This window comes from Pinus tabuliformis, chromosome J (assembly GCF_031772625.1).
Source record: "Pinus tabuliformis cultivar Carrire ecotype Pingquan chromosome J, CPIR1, whole genome shotgun sequence".
NCBI classification, from domain to species: domain Eukaryota; kingdom Viridiplantae; phylum Streptophyta; class Pinopsida; order Pinales; family Pinaceae; genus Pinus; species Pinus tabuliformis.
The window spans coordinates 1,175,114,282-1,175,131,730 of record NC_142295.1 but is presented as its reverse complement, the minus strand read 5'-3'; the positions used below and the strand labels follow the sequence as shown (position 1 = coordinate 1,175,131,730).

Here is a 17,449-nt window from a genome sequence, read left to right as displayed (position 1 = left end):
TAACTAGAAATTTGGAAATATCATGATTGATAAAATAAAACTAGAAATTTAGAAGAACTTGTGAACTGCGCTCTCAATATGAAGTTGTGTGCACTGCTCTCGAATCTGGCAAAATTCCTCACACAGCACAACAAATTCGATTTTGGCGGCGAGCAAAGTTGACTTTAACGACGAACAATGACAAAAAAACCTAAAAATAAACCATGTCGTGGGTTTTAAATGCCACTTTTCGTGGGACATGTGTCCTAAGCCAAAAACGTTAGGGCACATTTTTGCGACGTCCAAAACACGTTTTTCGGTTGGACACGAAAAAAAACGTTTTCAACATGTTTTAGGGCACGTTTTGTGTTCGACACGTGAAATACGAGACACGAGACCCTGAGGGACGTGTTGTGTGACTTAGGTATGTATCTACCCCTGCTGACATGAGGGGAAACAATGCCCATTACATGTTTTGTGCAACTTAGCTTCGTAGGTACCAGTTCTTGTGCACCCTCAAAGAAATAACAACCATATCCCACTTATGTGTAGTGTTTGCCATTTCTCACATCAGCACAATTAAGGGCTTAGCTGTCTCTAACTCAAAATTTTCAGTTGCAAAAGGTAGAGGTTGTATGCTGTCAATATTGGTAGCCAGATGTTTATTTGATGGTATAGAATCATAGATCTCATTACCCTGTCCACATCATCTTTAATTAAGCTCAAGTTTACCTTGTATATTAACATTCACCTTTTTGATGGTCATTCTCTATTACCTTATAGTGGTTTAGCTCATTTGTTTCTGTCATCTGATAATACCTTTAAATGGGAAAAAATGAGTAGCCCTTGAGCATGTTATATAGCCCCTGGGCTGCCCTCTAGGAGAGTAGGAGTTGAGAAGGCAAGATGGAAAGGCGGTCAAATAACCTTATAATTGAGCCTGTGCAGCTACTAATATGATGCACATGTTCATGAAGGCCTGGAGCCATATTCAATGCACTTATCTTCTTAGTGTTGTAGTCTTTAACAACATGGAGGTTCTCTTTTTTTTTTGTGAGATGGGTTTACAAGCTTGTATTATCATTTTGAATTTGAACTGTTAGTTCCTTTTTCTATTGTGTATAGAATACATCTTGTTTTTTGGAGTACTGAAATGAGTTAAAGTTGGTGGCTGAAAAATATATTATCAAATTCATTGCAAAATCTACAATGTATGTTCCCTTTTGACAGGTGAAGGGACTATCTAGTGTGAAAGAAGAAGTTTATAGTGCTTTGGATTCTTTCATTGTCTGGGATTTAGAATTTCCTCTCATTGCAGTGAAAAAAGCTCTGAAGACTCTTCAGGCTGAAAAGGAATGGAAACGGATTATCCAGGTATTCTCTGTATAGTTGAATTAGTTAGTTGTTTTTTTCAGGAATTTTTGGTAGCAGTTTAATAACTAAATGGTCTATTTTATGGAAAAGGCATGAGCATTCTTTAAATAAACGTGGAAGGCTCTATCAGCAGGGGATATGGCTAGTGAAACTACCATTGTAACATCTCACTTAAAATATCATGTGTGTTGGAGTATTCAGTGGAAATTTTATTTATTTTTTCAAGAGTGGACTCTTTTAGGTTGTTCCATATTATGTATTTTGAGGTACAAATTAGAGGTAGTTTATTGATAAAAAATCGTGGAACTATGTTCATGGGGCTGTGTCCATTGAGGTGATATACTGTTCAGTCATTAACATTATGCAGAAAATAAAAAAAAACCCGGAATCTTTCTTAAAGATCCATTGAAGAATTCAGATGTAATAAAACCATAGGAATGGAATAGAATTCAGGTAGTAACTAACCAAAGGTGGTAGGAGTCATTGTTATGTGGGGTTAATGTGGCAGGGGGAGAGGGAATAGTTGTGAGAGATGAAACGAGACAAGAAAGGGTGAAGATCAAATAGGCTTTTGTTGTAGATGAGTCATGGGAGACATGAAGATCATGGACACATTGTAATAAAGTTATAAACACCATGCAATTTGTAACACCACTTCCTTTGTTGATGTAAAATGATCAAAGTGATCAGTTTATGAAAACAAGATAGATCAATGTGAAGAAACAAGAGATAAAATTCCACAAAAAACAATGCATATGAAGTAAACATGCTTCTTTGGATCAGTTAATGTTCTCCCAAGCCCATACTCCAGTCTGTTTGGCACAGCCCAAAAGGCCACAATTTACAAGTTATCCTGTGCTAGGTTAGTGTGTACAGTGCTTGTATTGACATTCAAATCCTCTAGCAAAAATTGCATAATTGTTTTGGAAAATGTTGAGGATTCAACACAAAAATTGACCCTATCTATATTAGATGCAAATTGACTAAATGACTATGAATGTGATAGCTTCAGGATACTCCATGATCCATAGTGACAGAAACCTGGAGTGTTCATAGGGTGTGTTACTGCCTGTTTTCAGCAGCTTTCTTCTCTCACTGGTACAACAGAATTACTTTGGAGTTTAGTGGCTGTTATATGTTGTGAGTAGAGAGTGGGAGGCCATGCACTGTGTTCTGTCTTGCTCGGCCACCATTCATCATTCAAAAGAGTAGGGTTTGCTTGAGAGAGGTTTTTGGAGACATATCTCACCATGAGGTCCATTTGGACATACTTAACACATATTTGAGGCATGGTTAAATGTCTTACATTCTATATTGTTGTATTATTGATGGAGAACGTTGTTCATAGGGTTTGAGATCACATGGATGGACAATGAGAACAAGATGCAATCCATAGATCCCCTTGTTGCCTCAAAATCTAGCAGGTCTTGTGAGAGGGCTTACAAGACAAGAACTAAATAAAGGGACAACAATGAGGTGGAGTCTCATTGTTACCATAACACTCCATCTCTTGCTCCTTAGTGGATTTTCACCACAAGGGAAGCTGTTAGTTTTCTAATACCCAACTGCTAATTTAATAAAAAATCTGCAATGAAGAAACTCAATACTGAACTCCAAACACTTTTACTAAATATGCTGAGTGTTTTAACAAATAATAGCAGTGAAAAATAAATTCACGTAGACACAAGCACACAATAAAACAATACACTAGAAATTACCCAGGATACCCCAATTGGGGAAAACCTGCCAACTTGTGTGTTTTTATTAATCTGCTCAGCGAAGATCTCAAATAATTATAAGGGAAAATTTTCCCTTCAATTTGATGTTCGTCAACACACTGATCTGCACACTCTTATCCAACTCGGCCTTCCTGTCTGCGCAACTGTTACACAACTGTTACATGCTAACTTGACCCTCTTGGTTTCATAGTTGTTACAGGGTAACTCGGCCCTCTTGTCTGTGCAACTATTATAGGCTAACTTGACCCTCCTATGCAAGGCTAACGTGGCCCTGGAAATGAAGTACGTTGGCTGAAGAATTCACTGAGGGCCTTGAGGCTATTCAGCCTCTCTTTCTGCCGTAGCGTGCTGATCTGGAAACCCTTCTTCGCGGAGCATATTCATGATCTAAGTCTGCGCCTTTTCTTTCCTAATAAAGTCGACTTGGCCTTCCATCTTCCACAAACAGCTAAGATTAAAACCCAATGGACGGTTGAGATCAATTCTATTTTTGACTATACAAAATTAGAATTTTCCTAAGTCAAAATTAAGAAAAACTAAACTGCACCTTAACTTCAATTGTGGGTCCTGTTACCTGCCACTTAGTGGGTGATACCCATCGGAGAAAATTTTCTCCTAGATGGTCCTCAATGGACAGCCAACAGCCCATTGCAACCACCAAATAGCTCGACATGCCATTTTCTCCGCCACCTAAGCCAACCATGTGGTCACTCGCCCTCCTGTTATGATCGTATGTTTGAAGGTGGGCCTTCTGACCCCAAATGTATGGCTTTTCATTGTGTAGTTGGGTATTTTTGTTTACTTATCATGGACACTTTTGGACATGGATTAGTGTGGGGATTCAGTGGAAAGAATGTAGTAGGTCTGTACTCTTGTCTCCTCTACCCAATTTGATGGTTAACTTTGTATCCTAGTTCCGTGGGATCTCCTTTATTGGCTACTAAGCTTTAGAGATGGCACTACATGGGAAACCCGATTTTGGTTGCATGGTCCCACTTCCCAATACCATGTACATCACTCCCCTTCTGCTCATTACAACTCCATTCATCATTTTTCCCATTTTGGTCCACATTTGTCCATTGGGCCGACAAGGAGTTAGCCTCCCCCTTCCCTTGTTCACACTTTGGGTCGGGCCTGTAACGATGCCCCAAAGGTTGATGCAGCTAAAAAGAAAGAAACAAGCATAATTTGGCCACTCTCAAAAGGAAATTACCATAAAATGCAAAAGATGTCCGGGATATACAAATTTAGCACATGGGAAAAATCCAAACATGAGCTCTTCCCCTTGTCTATGGCCATCACCCTGGGTTCCTATGGACCCCATATGAGCCCCCTCCATCATTAAGGAACCCATGATTATCCCAAACACTTGGTGGGTAATGAACTGCCCCACCTTAAGGGGGTATCCATTGCTATATCCTACACATCATGTTCTCATCCCATTTAGCCCCGAGCAATTATGAAGAAACATCAATCAAAGGAAAAAGGCATGTGAAGAAGGGTGGAAAAACAAAGGCTGGGGTAAACTCATGTACCATGTTTGCTCCCTCTTACATTCATATGTTCAAGTGTGGGCTTCCCCTATTATTGCTACCCTTGTACTGTGGCATGTGGCTTGGAGCCTTCCCCTAATGCCCCACTCTGTTCCATCATAATATCATGTGCCGCCTACCATTTGACGAGTCTACCAAGGACATGTCACCCCCTTTAAAGGCTGAAACCACCTAATAGGGTCCTTGGTTAACCTTCTTCTTGAGCTTGGAGACACCTGTACTTTCCAAAACCCACTAGGGAAGGGCATGCCAACATGAAGTGTCCACTTGATTTCACAATTTGTAAGCTCTTTTACTCGATTACTCTATTGATTTTTTGTACTGGAAGGCGAGGGGACGCATTAGATCTTATACAGGATTGCTTGTGGGTCTCCATTTGGGGTTTGGTCTCCCTATACGGGGTCCAAGCCTTCCAGAGGGTCACATTGACACTTACAGGGTGAGCGTTGAGAGCCATGGGCCTCCAACATAACAGAGAGTAGATTTCCACTTCATGGATCCCTCAACACCATTCATTGATTGCTCATGTTCCACCTTTTCGGATGAGGATGATGTACCTGGACCACCATGCCCAACCGACTTTGCACTTGCACCCAATGTTTTAAAACTCCGACTCCAATTCCGACTCGGCCGAGGGTCGACTCCGACTCGATCTCAATGACTCAGTCGTTGTAAAAAATACATTAAATATTTTTTTTTTATAAAAAACATAATTTTAAAAATTTTCATTCATGTTTCCAAACACATAGCATTAGAATATAGATAGAAGACTACATATGATCAAAGTAGGCTCATGAATATATCCATTATATCAAAATAGCACCCAGTGCATTGTCGAATACATACATGATGATGGTATAGAGATCAAAACAAAAGCACATAACCAAGGAGGCTAGAAATGGCCTCTACAACAAAAGTAAACTGTGACCAGTACTACTGGCTACTGCTAGAGGAGCCAACATCATCTGGTTCAACCTCTGGTTTAGAGTCAGACAGGGAAGCCCATGGCTCCTCCTCATCATCATCTCCAACTGCAACTGTAGAAGTGGTAGCACTAGCAGGCTGTGCAACAACTACAAGCTGAGATAGACGAGATATGCGCTTCTGTCGTGGCTGAGCAGAGGAAGCGCTTGCAATTGGAGGACTTGGGGCTGGCCCTGAGGCTGGTACAAGTGGATCTGCATTCAACTGAACATTATGTTTGAGTGATGCCTCCACCTGTAAATCCAAATCAAGATCCTCATCAGAATCAAACTCTGCTGGATGACTCTCCACTACCCAATCTGATGTTGGATCAATGTCTTCCAACACAATGGGATCTGAATCAGGTCTTTTGTTCAACAATTGGTTGCGTCTGAGCCAGAGGTTGTATTGGACATAGACTAGATCATTTAACCGTTTTTGATCCAAACAGTTTCTCTTCTTCATGTGAATCCTCTCAAAGATAGACCAATTGCGCTCACACTTAGTAGCACTGCAAGTTTGACTCAAAATACGAATTACAAACTTCTGCAATTCAGGACAATGGCTACCAAAAGCCTCCCACCATTGTGCTGCAAAAAACATAGGAGTGTAATGAGTTAGCTCAAAAAAATTACAAATTATATCCAACTTTTAAATTATAAATGATTTAACAAAATAAGTATTAATAATTTGAAAATTGAAATTTTTGTTTACCTGGCTCATTTGCTTCCCTTGCAATCTTTGCTAGTTTCTTCCCAAAGGTACCTGTGGCTTTGCTGAAGGTTGTGACGTGTCGGTGTATCTCCAGTTGATCACACTCCAATGGGATCATGCAATCAATGCAGTCAATCAATCCATCTCTAACCTCCCCCTTCAAAGCTCTTGCCGCCAGAGCTTTATCATGATATCGTGGGTTCAAAAAATACTCCGCTGCATGTATAGGGCGATGGAGTTGATTGTTCCATCTTTCATTAATGATTGCCCAAATGGGCCCATACTTAACCACTTTATCCTTGTATGCCCTCTTTATTTTCTCCTTTGCTTGATCCATAGCCTCATAAATGAAGCCCATAGCCAATCTTTCCCCATCCACCAACCGCAACACTTTAACTAGTGGCCCAACAACTTTCACAATCTCTGCTGCCTTTCTCCAAAATATTTCTTCATTAACTTTCTTTTTCAATTCTTTGCCATCCTGTTTGTGAGACCATTGGTTTTGATTCCATTCATCACTGGAAAATATCTTTTGCAAGTTTCTATGTTGTGAAAGCATAGATTGCAATGTCAAGAAATGAGTAGCAAATTTAGTGATGGCAAGCCTAATAATATCCTTGCCCCTTGTGTGTCTCCTCATAAGGCTCAAAATCCATGAATGATTGTAGATAAATTTTGTTATGCTTTTGGCATGATCTACAATGTTTTTGACCCAATCTAATTTGCCAATATCCTCAAGCATGAGGTCTATGCAATGTGCAACACATGGGGTCCAAAAGATGGTTTTGTGTTTTTCCTCTAACAATTTACCAGCAAGAACATAGTTAGAGGCATTATCTGTGATGACTTGAACAACATTAGCCACCCCCACCTCCTCAACAACCTCATCCAATAGCTGAAACAATAATTGTCCATCTTTTACCTTATCAGATGCATCAACTGATTTTAGAAACATGGTTCCCTGTGGGCAGAAGATAAGAAAGTTTATGATGGTATGGTTCCTTTGATCAGTCCATCCATCTGACATGATGGTACATCCTGTTCTTGCCCATGAGTCCTTGAAATCTTTCAAATACTCATTAATGGAGGCAATTTCTTTCTGCAAACAATACCCCCTTATCTCATGCATAGTATGGCCTTTGAAGCCTTTTCCAGCAGCATGTTTGGCATCAAACATAGGCTCATAATATGGTGAACGGGAAACATTGAAGGGGATATCAGCATCATACCACCATCTACATATGTAATCACAAGCAGTCTTCGTCAATTCTTTCTTCCAATGGTCATCTAAAGTGGGCTGTAAAGTTCTACTAGTTTGAGGACCATGTGTATCTGATGGAGAGGAGGGTGTGACAGTGAAATAAATTTTGATATTCATATCACCCTTCTTTTTCATTTTACCCTTACCTTTTTCTTGAATAGACTCCAAAGAGGGAGGAACATATCGGAATGAGTTGGATGCATCAGTACAAGGGATAAAAGAAGAACCCTCAAAATCAAAATGGGGGTTGGTAGCCATCATTTTCTGTATACTCCTCTTCCTCCCAATTTCAGCCTCTAATTCTTTTTGCCTAGCCTTTTCTTCTTTAAACTTCCCAAAATTGGCTAACAAATCCTTCCTAATCTCCCCAATTTCTGGTGATTCACATGGAGTAATTTGGCCTCTAATCCCCGCCAAGTGTTGTTTCAGCCTATTAATGCCCCCAGGACCTTCCTTAATTTTTCTATGGCAAAATTTGCAATGCATTTGACTATCAACCATTTCAACATATGCCCAAGCAGCATCTTTCACTCTAGGTGCCATTTTTTCACTTGGAAATCAAAGGAAAAAAAATCTGAAAATGAAAACAAAAAAAAATATCCTTGCTTCAATGTTCATTTCTTTCACAAAAAACACTCTTTTCAATTTCCAGATTTGCACAAAAAAATAAATAAGCAAAAACATATTTTTACAAGTGAAAAAAATACCTCTAGGCACAAACTGCCTCCTCAAGGTTGCTCCAACAAACCAACTCCTCAATGCTGCTCCAATGGCTTCCCAGGAAGCTCCTCACTCCTGCTACAATGCTTGCCCAAGACTCCTCACTGCTGCTCCAAAAACAAACTCCACAACTCTTCACAAATTCTCACTCAAATGCAATGAGATGTCTGTGAGGAAATGAGAGGGGTTGGGTGGGCTTTATAGGGTTTAGGAGAGGGGAATAGACCCCAAAGAACCCAAAGGCAGATTACATTGGGCTTTGGGGTCCCCAAAAAGAAAATTTCAAAAAAAAAATTGCGCTGAAGTGACTTGACCAGCCGCTGTTACTGAGCCGGCCGGGTTGTTACTGAGTCGACTGAGTCGTTAGCCAACTCGGCTGGCTCGGTAACAACCCGGCTGATCAGTCCGATTCAAAGGCCGAGTCGACTCGGTAGCCCAATAACTCAGACCAACTTGGCCGAGTCGGTTTCGAAACAGTCATTTTTAAAAATAGAGCTTGCACCACACACTTAACAGATGTTCTAGGGCTTAGATGAGGATGTGTCTCACCATGGAAGATAGAGGGGGGGCTTATGACATCATTCTAGCCCTTATAGATGGTATACAAGTATTATCGATCCATTTAGAGACCCATGAGGATGTCATTGTGCTCCCACACCCACTTTGGGACACCACAGTTGATTTGCTTGGATATCAAGGGGCCACCCCCCTTGATCACTATGTTTGGAGCCTATTCTCTTACCTTGGCACACTTCGGACTCCATTAGGCCTCTTCAAGGGCCCAACGATTCATTATATTCACTATTTTTCCCCCTTGGGAGGCTTATTTTTGTATTATGGACCTATCTTGGTGGGCTTGTCACCAAGTCATGTCATTATTGTACCATTTTTATTATTTGGGGCTTAACTAGGCCTAATTAGGCAAATCAAACTCATTAGGGAGGATATAAATTGATGAGAGCTCATTTGAGTTTCATCATCACTTGGATTTGGATCATTTATTTTTTCTGGAAACCTTTTGATGGATGAATTGGAGATCTAATACATTTCGATGTTTGGAAGAACTTAATTTCTTGTCTTGGAGCTTCGATTTTCTTGCATCTTGATGATTGGAATAATTTCACTATACTTGTGAGTACCTTGTTCATGCTTATTTGTAATTTTGTCTCATGAAATTGTCTATGAAATTTTTTCATTCATAAAGCTAGTGTAGCTGCTCTTTGGCTTATGCGAAGTTGTTGGTCTTGTCTTTGTGAGGGATTTTTCATATGATCATTTTGAAGAATGGTGAATTATTGTCCTAGGGGTACATGATTGTTCATGATTTACCTTGATAAGTCATCATTTGCAATATAAAGAAGTATAAATTTCCCTTTGTAACCTAGTTGCTGCTTGGGCCATACGAAGTTGCTGGGGAACTCCTTGGTTGGAATCAAGCTTGTCTAAGCTTTGATCTCATTTGACTCCATTCTCCCAATTGGCTAGGCCCTGGTCTAGTCCAAAGGTGATCACAAAAGAAAATTTTTTTCACCTCCTTCTCTTCTAAGCCCTAACCTAGTAAATCTTTTTCACCTCCTTCTCTTCTAAGCCCTAACCTAGTAGGCCTCCCAGGACATCATCTAAAAAGCATTTCTAACCATTTCTAACCCTTCAAAATTGGCCAACTATTGCGCTAGGGTCTTCTTAAAGGATCCTCCAAATTTGAGGTCAATCCCACGGTAGAATCTCAAGATATTTCAAGCCCTAGATTGAAGACCATTCTCATCCCGAGGTTCCCTTTGGTTGGTGGCTTCATTAGGATCATTGCATTCACATTTCAAGAGAAATATAATTCCTTTGATCCCCTTCTCCAACCTAACTTGGTCAAGCCCATTAGTGTGTTGATTATCCCCAAACCCTTGACCTCGTTTGGGTCCACTTGGGCTTCTTTGTGGTCCCGCAAACTTGTAACTACAATTCCACAAAAATCACTTAGAAACCATGGTCTTATAGGACTCCTTGATCCTGGGTACTTTTTAAGTGACATGCCTCAAACCCTAGGTCTAGGTATCCTTTTAGCCCTCCTAAGAGAGCCCTCCACCTTGTTTCCTGTTGACCACTACGTGTCAACTTCCCAGCAGTACACCCCCTTTTTCGCAAAAGGGATAGCGCTCGAGCAACATGTCCGTGCCATTCGACAGTCATCGTCGACTTGATCAATTTATGTTGTAAACCCAGTCTGCATGTGTGAATTGTAAAGAATCTTAGCAGATATGAGTCATGTATGTAAATTTCCTAGGTGGACCTAATTTCCTAGTGATAATCTACGTTCCGGAAGGTTTTTTGTCTCACCGATCCATGATCGGCAGAGTTTTCCTTTAGCCTAACCCCAAAGCCGGAATGGATTTTGTCATTAGAATCTTAGGAGAATCCTAGTGTGTTAATCTGCTAGATTATAGTTGTGTCGTAGAACTTGGTGGTTTATGAGGGTCTATGTCAAATGGGTTTTCCCCCTTGAGATGTAAAGTTGTAAAAGTTATGATGTAAAGTGTCTTGAGGGTTAGAAAATGTTCTAATCCCCTCATAAAAGTCCCAAGTCCTAGGTCCTAGGCGATTTTTCCAAAGGCTAAGTTCGAGGATCCATTTAAAAAAAATAAAATAATAATAATAATAATAATTAAAAAATAAATAATAAAATAATAAAAACTTAGAAATAATAAAATAATAATATTTTTGAGTAAATAAATGCAGAATTTCAATTTTTAATGCATTAAAAAATTCAACGGATGAGATTAAGAGATATCTTGATCCTCATCGATGGTCGAGATCATTTTGACGTGGATCACTCGAACTAGCTGTTGGGAATTTTTCCTTTAAATAGGGTGCTAGGGGTCATTTGAGATCATTCGATCTGTGAGTCTTGTGCTGAAGAAGCTCTCTTGTAAACCTTTTCTGGTGCTAATAAAGAAAGACTTTGGGGTTGAAATCTTGCTGGTGTTACTCTCTTGAAGTGCTGTGAGCTATTTTATTTTCTGCATATTTTAATTTTCAGCCATTAGTAACAGCTCATTGTAGAGTATTGTTGAACACAGGTATCTTGTTCACTTGCTAGGGTTTGAATGGTATTAGGATTTCTGAAATAATGGCAGGTATCTCCATTGCATCTGAGATCTAGTACTGTTTTTCTCTCTTTATTGATGGTTGAAGTGAGCTGTGCAGGAAACCCTTATTGAAGAAGATCAGTGGGCGTTTGGGGAAGTTCTCGGCTGAACCAGCCAACTCCCGCAAGCATTCTCTTGCAGAGCCCAGCTAGTTTTGATCCTGGGTTTATCATTTAAGTTTGTTTTTTTTGATTTGCATGAGAGATTTCTGAAGTACTTCATAGTAAATCTGATATTCTGAAAATATTATGGAGGGTTACTGACAAATCTGGCTGTTGCAGAGTCACAAAACTGTAAATAATTTTCGCCGGTTCTTAGGGTTTCATTTATTTTTTATTGTTTTCAGGTTCTGGTTGCTTGTTTCATTGTTTTCAGGTCACAGGTGCAGGTTTTGAAAAATTTTTAGGGTTTTATCAAGCAAATTTGGAGCAGGGAATTTCAAATATTGATTTTGTGGAGAGATTCAGTGGTTTTTCTGGGCAATCTAGGCAATCCGTTCCATCTCCACATTGCTGGCTACTCAGAATCGAACCCGCAGCTGCAAACTCCTCCACACAACCTCCACGCATACACGCTTTCTGCCAATCCATCGCCCCACACGTCTCATTTTTCTCACACAATTTCTCCCTATCCTACGGATCTTCTCATCTTCATCAAACCCGCAGCCCTGTTTATGCTTTCCATCTGCCGCTATATCTACCTTACTTCACGCTGTTACTTAAACCCACAACGGCTGCAATACATTGCTACGGCTCTTTTCCAGCTCCACGTTGTCTCAGCAGAGTCTATTGCCCCTCGTCCAGCTACCAAAGTTGCTATTGATTTTTCGCCCGTTCCTCTTTCTGCTGCCAAACACTCAGACTTGCAAGCACAGCGCATCACTTGCGTCGTGCATCCTCACGCTCTCCTCTACCTCCGTCGAGCTGCCATCCTCACCTTCATTCCTACAGCAAAACCTGCACACATTACGCACTGCAAACTCCGCCGTCGGATTCCTTCAACCACACGCAGCAAGAAACGCTTCAAAATTTTACAGTTGTTCCCTCAGTGCTGACCTGCCCTTCGATCTACACCTGCAGCTGCTCGTTGGCCTCATTCTGCGCATTCGTTCCATTTCAAACGTCACCAAACTGCAGTAAGAACGCATTTTTTGTTGGTATACACGGGCCAGGTAATATATTTTGGTGGTATTACGTGCGGGTGAACTGTTGGTGCGTAAATCTCCTTTCCGTCTGCGTAGTAACAAGTCGTTTTTGGTTCAGCGTAAATGCAAATTTCAAAACTTTAGATTTTAGTTTAGGTTTCGATAGTCATTTATTTGCATGGTTAGGAATTAGCGTAGGTTGATTTTTTTTTTTTTTAAGTTGTCCGGTTTTGATTTACGTTTTTGTTAGATTTAGTTTATGATTAGATTTTAATGTGAGGTTTTGTTTTTTTTAAGAAAATATAAAAAGTAAAAATTCATAAAAAATTTTGTTCTATAGTTTAGGTTTCAGATTTTAAATTTAGATTTAATTTTTTATAGTTTAGTCTTAGATTAGATTAAATTTTATTTTTTCATTTTTTAGTTTTAAGTTTAAAGTTTTAAAAAATATATAAAAAATAGAAAAAATCATAAAAATTTATAAAATTATAAAAAACGAGTTTCTCTTCTTTTAAAGTGTAGATTTTGATATTATTTTTTAGGTTTCATTTAGTTTTAATTTTTGTTTTATCTGAAAAAACATAAAAATATTGTGGAAATTTTGCCAGATTCAGTATTAGCTCAGGGATTTATCACGTTTTATCTTCTCTGCTAACGCTAAAATTTTGATGTGGAATTAATGTTTATCATTTTTATGAGATTTAGCATGCTTGAATGATCATTTTGAAGATTAGCTACATAAATGAGATATCTGGTTAGCGTTTAAAATTACATGGTTGTGTATCGAGCTTTATCTTTCGAAGTTTTAAATTGCTGGAGTATCATTTAAGCATTTTCTCGCATTTGATAAAATTTAATCTTTGTTTGAGTTATTTGATGATAAATGATTGCTCTACATGGTTTACATTTCTGCAACATTTAGTAAGTAATCATTTAAACATTAACTTCATAAGGCACTGGTCTATTAATTTAATAAAATCATTTTAGTGCTGGTTGTCCTTCGTGTCTCCCAACCCAACTGATTCACAGTTGGTCATCCATTTTCCTATAGGGTCTACCCCCCTTAGCCGTGGGAGACAGGCTTAAACGGAGAGATCGGGGATCAGAGTGACAGCCCCTGGTCTGAGCGTTGTCGTGACAATCTGTGCGACAACACTTCCAAAGCAAGTAAGCCCATTATCTGAGCCTCTCTTGTGAATAGGCTTTAGGAATCACCTCTCATACTATCATTGATCTATCTCTCCCTGTTGTTCCTCTTATACTGAGACTCCTCCCATCGGTGAAAGTCCATAGAGCAGGGAGCTTTAGCTGAAGTGATAGTGGGCTATCGCTCCATTGTTGCCACTTGACCTAGTGGTTGCTCTATAAGATCCCCTCCTAGGACCCCTACTAGTTTGAGTGGTAACTTTTTGGCGCCATTGTCGTGGGTCGAGATGTGTATCTTGTTCCCCATATGACAATATCGATATATCATTTTGGAGACTCTGTTGGAAGAATGAAGTCCTAGTTCTTCATTGAGCTTCAAAGATAATGCTTGTGGGGTGAAGTAAGCATCTATCAAGGCATTTGATTCACATTGGCGACTCCACTTTAATCCTAATATGAAAAATCATGAAAAATGGCTTGTTGTCAAGAAGAAAATACCCTTGGATCCCATTTGCAAAAATCAATGATTAAGACCTTCAAAAAACTACAAGAAATTGTGGACCAATATGTTGATTTTTGTGAAGATTTGTTGGAGAAAATGGATAAAGAATTTGTGCTTGTATTTCATAAAATAACACATGATCAAATTTACATGATGGCATGTGCCTATGAGAAGGATCCTCGTCGTCTCTTTGAGTTTTCCAATCAATGAAAAATATTATAATCAGTCACAAAGCCCCATGAAATATAATCAATTGGATGATCGGGGTAATCTTGAAAGAAATTCAAGTGGGGAGGGCCATCATGAAGGTAAGGGATATATGGAAGAATGGAATCAATCTGAAGAAAATCTTGATGGTCGTAATCCCATAAAGGTTCTGCAGGTTGAAAATTTAAGGATTGAGAATGAGCATGTCATGAGTGAAAGTGTTGAAATTTCTAAGTATTACCCGTTAGAAATTTTATCTGTATTCTCTGGTTTATTTCTCCTACTTGTTTAATTACTAACTAGTTATTTACTCATATAAACACTGAAATAAACACAATACAGTCTCAACCATCTATAGATCAACAACTGAAAGAAATAGACAAACACACAAGTGTGTGAAAATTCTATCACTGCAACGTCTAATTTACTTTTCCTACTTATTCTTCAATAAGTTATTTATGAAATTCCTTCAATAAACATTAAAATAAATTCTACTGCAGATATCACACCTTAATACAGAAACAAACACATGTACAAGAATCAACACATTGACACAGATATTTTGGACAATAGTCCTTGGAAAAACCCAATGTGGGAAAACTGGTGCAACAAGGGAGGATTTTATTATTCAACAATTCTTCAGTACAATAGGGTGCCAAATTGGCTTACCCACAGAGAGAAAAATTCTCCAGTACTTCTCCTATTCCTCAGCACTTCTCCTAGTCCCAGCGTCAGCTTGGTTGACCTCTGCGTGGCACCCAAACACTCTGCGTGGCTCCCAAACACTCTGTGTCAACCTCTACTTGACTGCGTCAGCCCTGGGCCTCTCTGCGTCACCCACGCAGACCCTCTAGTGACTGTGCAGTCTCCTGCTGCCTCCGCGTCTGCCTCTCTTGCCTTAGCATTGGTCTCCAGTGGCTGATCCCTTCTTTCTGTTCCGTACTTGCAGCCTCCTGACTGCTCACAAGACCACTAGTTTGAATTTCTCAGCCAACCCCGCTCCAAAAATTGAACTGACTGGTCTCCCTCAGTATATCCTCCAAGTGACCCTCACGCCTCCTCTTATACTTTTCTCGTTGACAAATCAACGACCGGGATTAAGTCCTTAATCAACGGCTAAGATTAACTCTAGCTTGATCCATGACTTTTGGACCCTTTTAACACAGTTTTATATTAATTCACATTACTATTTTATTTTCCCAAGTTTAGACTTAGGGACTCCATTAAAAATATTAATTATTTTAATATCTCCCAAACTGCTTAGAATTCGCCCAAACCATTTCTGGGTATTGGATATCTCATGTGCTTTAGCCTCTCCACCAATTTTCGTGGCTAGAGCACATCCGATGCTACCTCAAATCAACAAAGTGACACCCTTATTTTTGGACAAATGTCCTCGGAAAAACCCAACTTGGGAAAACTGGTGCAACAGTTCTGAGGGTTTTATTATTATGCAGTTTTTCCTTGAGTACAACTGGGTGCCAAACTGGCTCACTCGACAGAGAAAAAATAACCCGACAGTAGTACCTCTCTATTCGGAAGCAGATATTCAGAAAGTCTGCCCCATGAAACCCTCTCCAGCACAATCTAAAGCTCAGCGTCAGCCCTCCTGGCCTCTGCGTCAGCTTGAAACCCTCTGCGTCAGCCTTCTGAGGCTCTGCGCAGCCTCTCTGACCCTCTGCGTCACTCCTGCAGCCTCTGCGTGGATGACGCAAGCCCTTCTGGCCTTTGTGCAATCCCTGCTAGCCTCTGCGTGGCTCCCTCTGGCTCTGCGTCTTCCTCTCTGCTTCTGCGCTGGTCTTCCGGAACTATCTCTGCCTCTCTACCTCATACTCACTGCCCCTCGTTGCAACTGATCACTGATTTGATTTCTCTTAGCAAACCCCGCTCTAGAAAATTGAATGACAGATCACTCTGGTGTGTTCTCCAACTGACCCTAAAGCCTCCTCTTATACTTTTCCTGTTGGTCCTTCAACGGCCGAGATTACATCTCTAATCAACGGCTAAGATTAGATTTGGCTTGATCCCTGCCATTTAGAACCTTCTAACCCAATTTTATATTAATACCCATTAATATTTTACTTTTCCTAAGTTTAGACTTAGGAACTCCATTAAAAATATTAATTATTTTAATATCTCCTTAATCGGGTAGAATCTGCCCAAACCATTTCTGGGACTTGGATATCTCATGTGCTTTAGCCTCTCCACCAATTTTCATGGCTAGAGCACATCCGATGCTACCCCAAATCAGCAGAAAGTCCCGTTGAAGTCCATAAGGATGAACACGATGAAGTGGGAACTTTCATTCAAGAAAGGGTATTTGAAGATACGAGTATTGTATCAACCTGTGAGGATAACATTTCTGATTTCTTGTGCATTAATGAGGGAAAATGGGATGTGGGCAGCTGTCATTTCAACAATTACCCTATTTATGATATTGACACAGAAAATGAATTTGAAATTGATTCTCCTTTTCTCCAGGACATTACTCATAATGATGCACCCACTCTTATCATCAAAACGGAGGATCGTTGTTTTCCCATGCATGAAGAAGGTTTATTGGAAATAGTAGGGCCCATTTATGACACCGATGATGACACTAACAAAGGCCTTGTTTTCCCATGCCTTCTCTAGGCTCCCAATAGCATAGCTGCATTACCCACAAACCTGCTCCGTGCCCATTCTCATGTTATCACCATCATTGATCATCCTTCTTCCCCTCCTAGGCATGATGTTGAGGAAGAGCCATCCATTAGATGTATCCCCCCTTCCCCATCATACCCTTGGGATTGTGAAGACGATTATCCCATTGAACAACCAATTTGTTGTATGTTACCGTGTCTTGAGTTCCCTTGTCCTTCCCATCATAACCTTGTGGCGCCCTTGAGGAATAACGTTATGAAAGAGTGTTGTGATAGGAATTTCTTGAGTTTGATCATTCATTCTTCCATCCTGTGCTTAGAAGAGAGCATTCATATCTAAGTTTTCTTGTGATAGGGAGTTCTTG

The 17,449-nt window shown here is 39.9% G+C and overlaps 1 protein-coding gene across 1 annotated transcript in view; it reads left to right on the top strand.

Moving 5' to 3' along the window:
- The window catches only part of LOC149231270 (pentatricopeptide repeat-containing protein At4g21190-like), a 262,019-nt gene that overhangs the window by 113,498 nt on the left and 131,072 nt on the right, over positions 1–17,449 (top strand). The window contains exon 3 of the mRNA XM_089381589.1: positions 1,210–1,353. Coding sequence (XP_089237715.1) covers positions 1,210–1,353 — 144 coding nt within the window. The remainder of the gene's footprint in view (positions 1–1,209; positions 1,354–17,449) is intronic.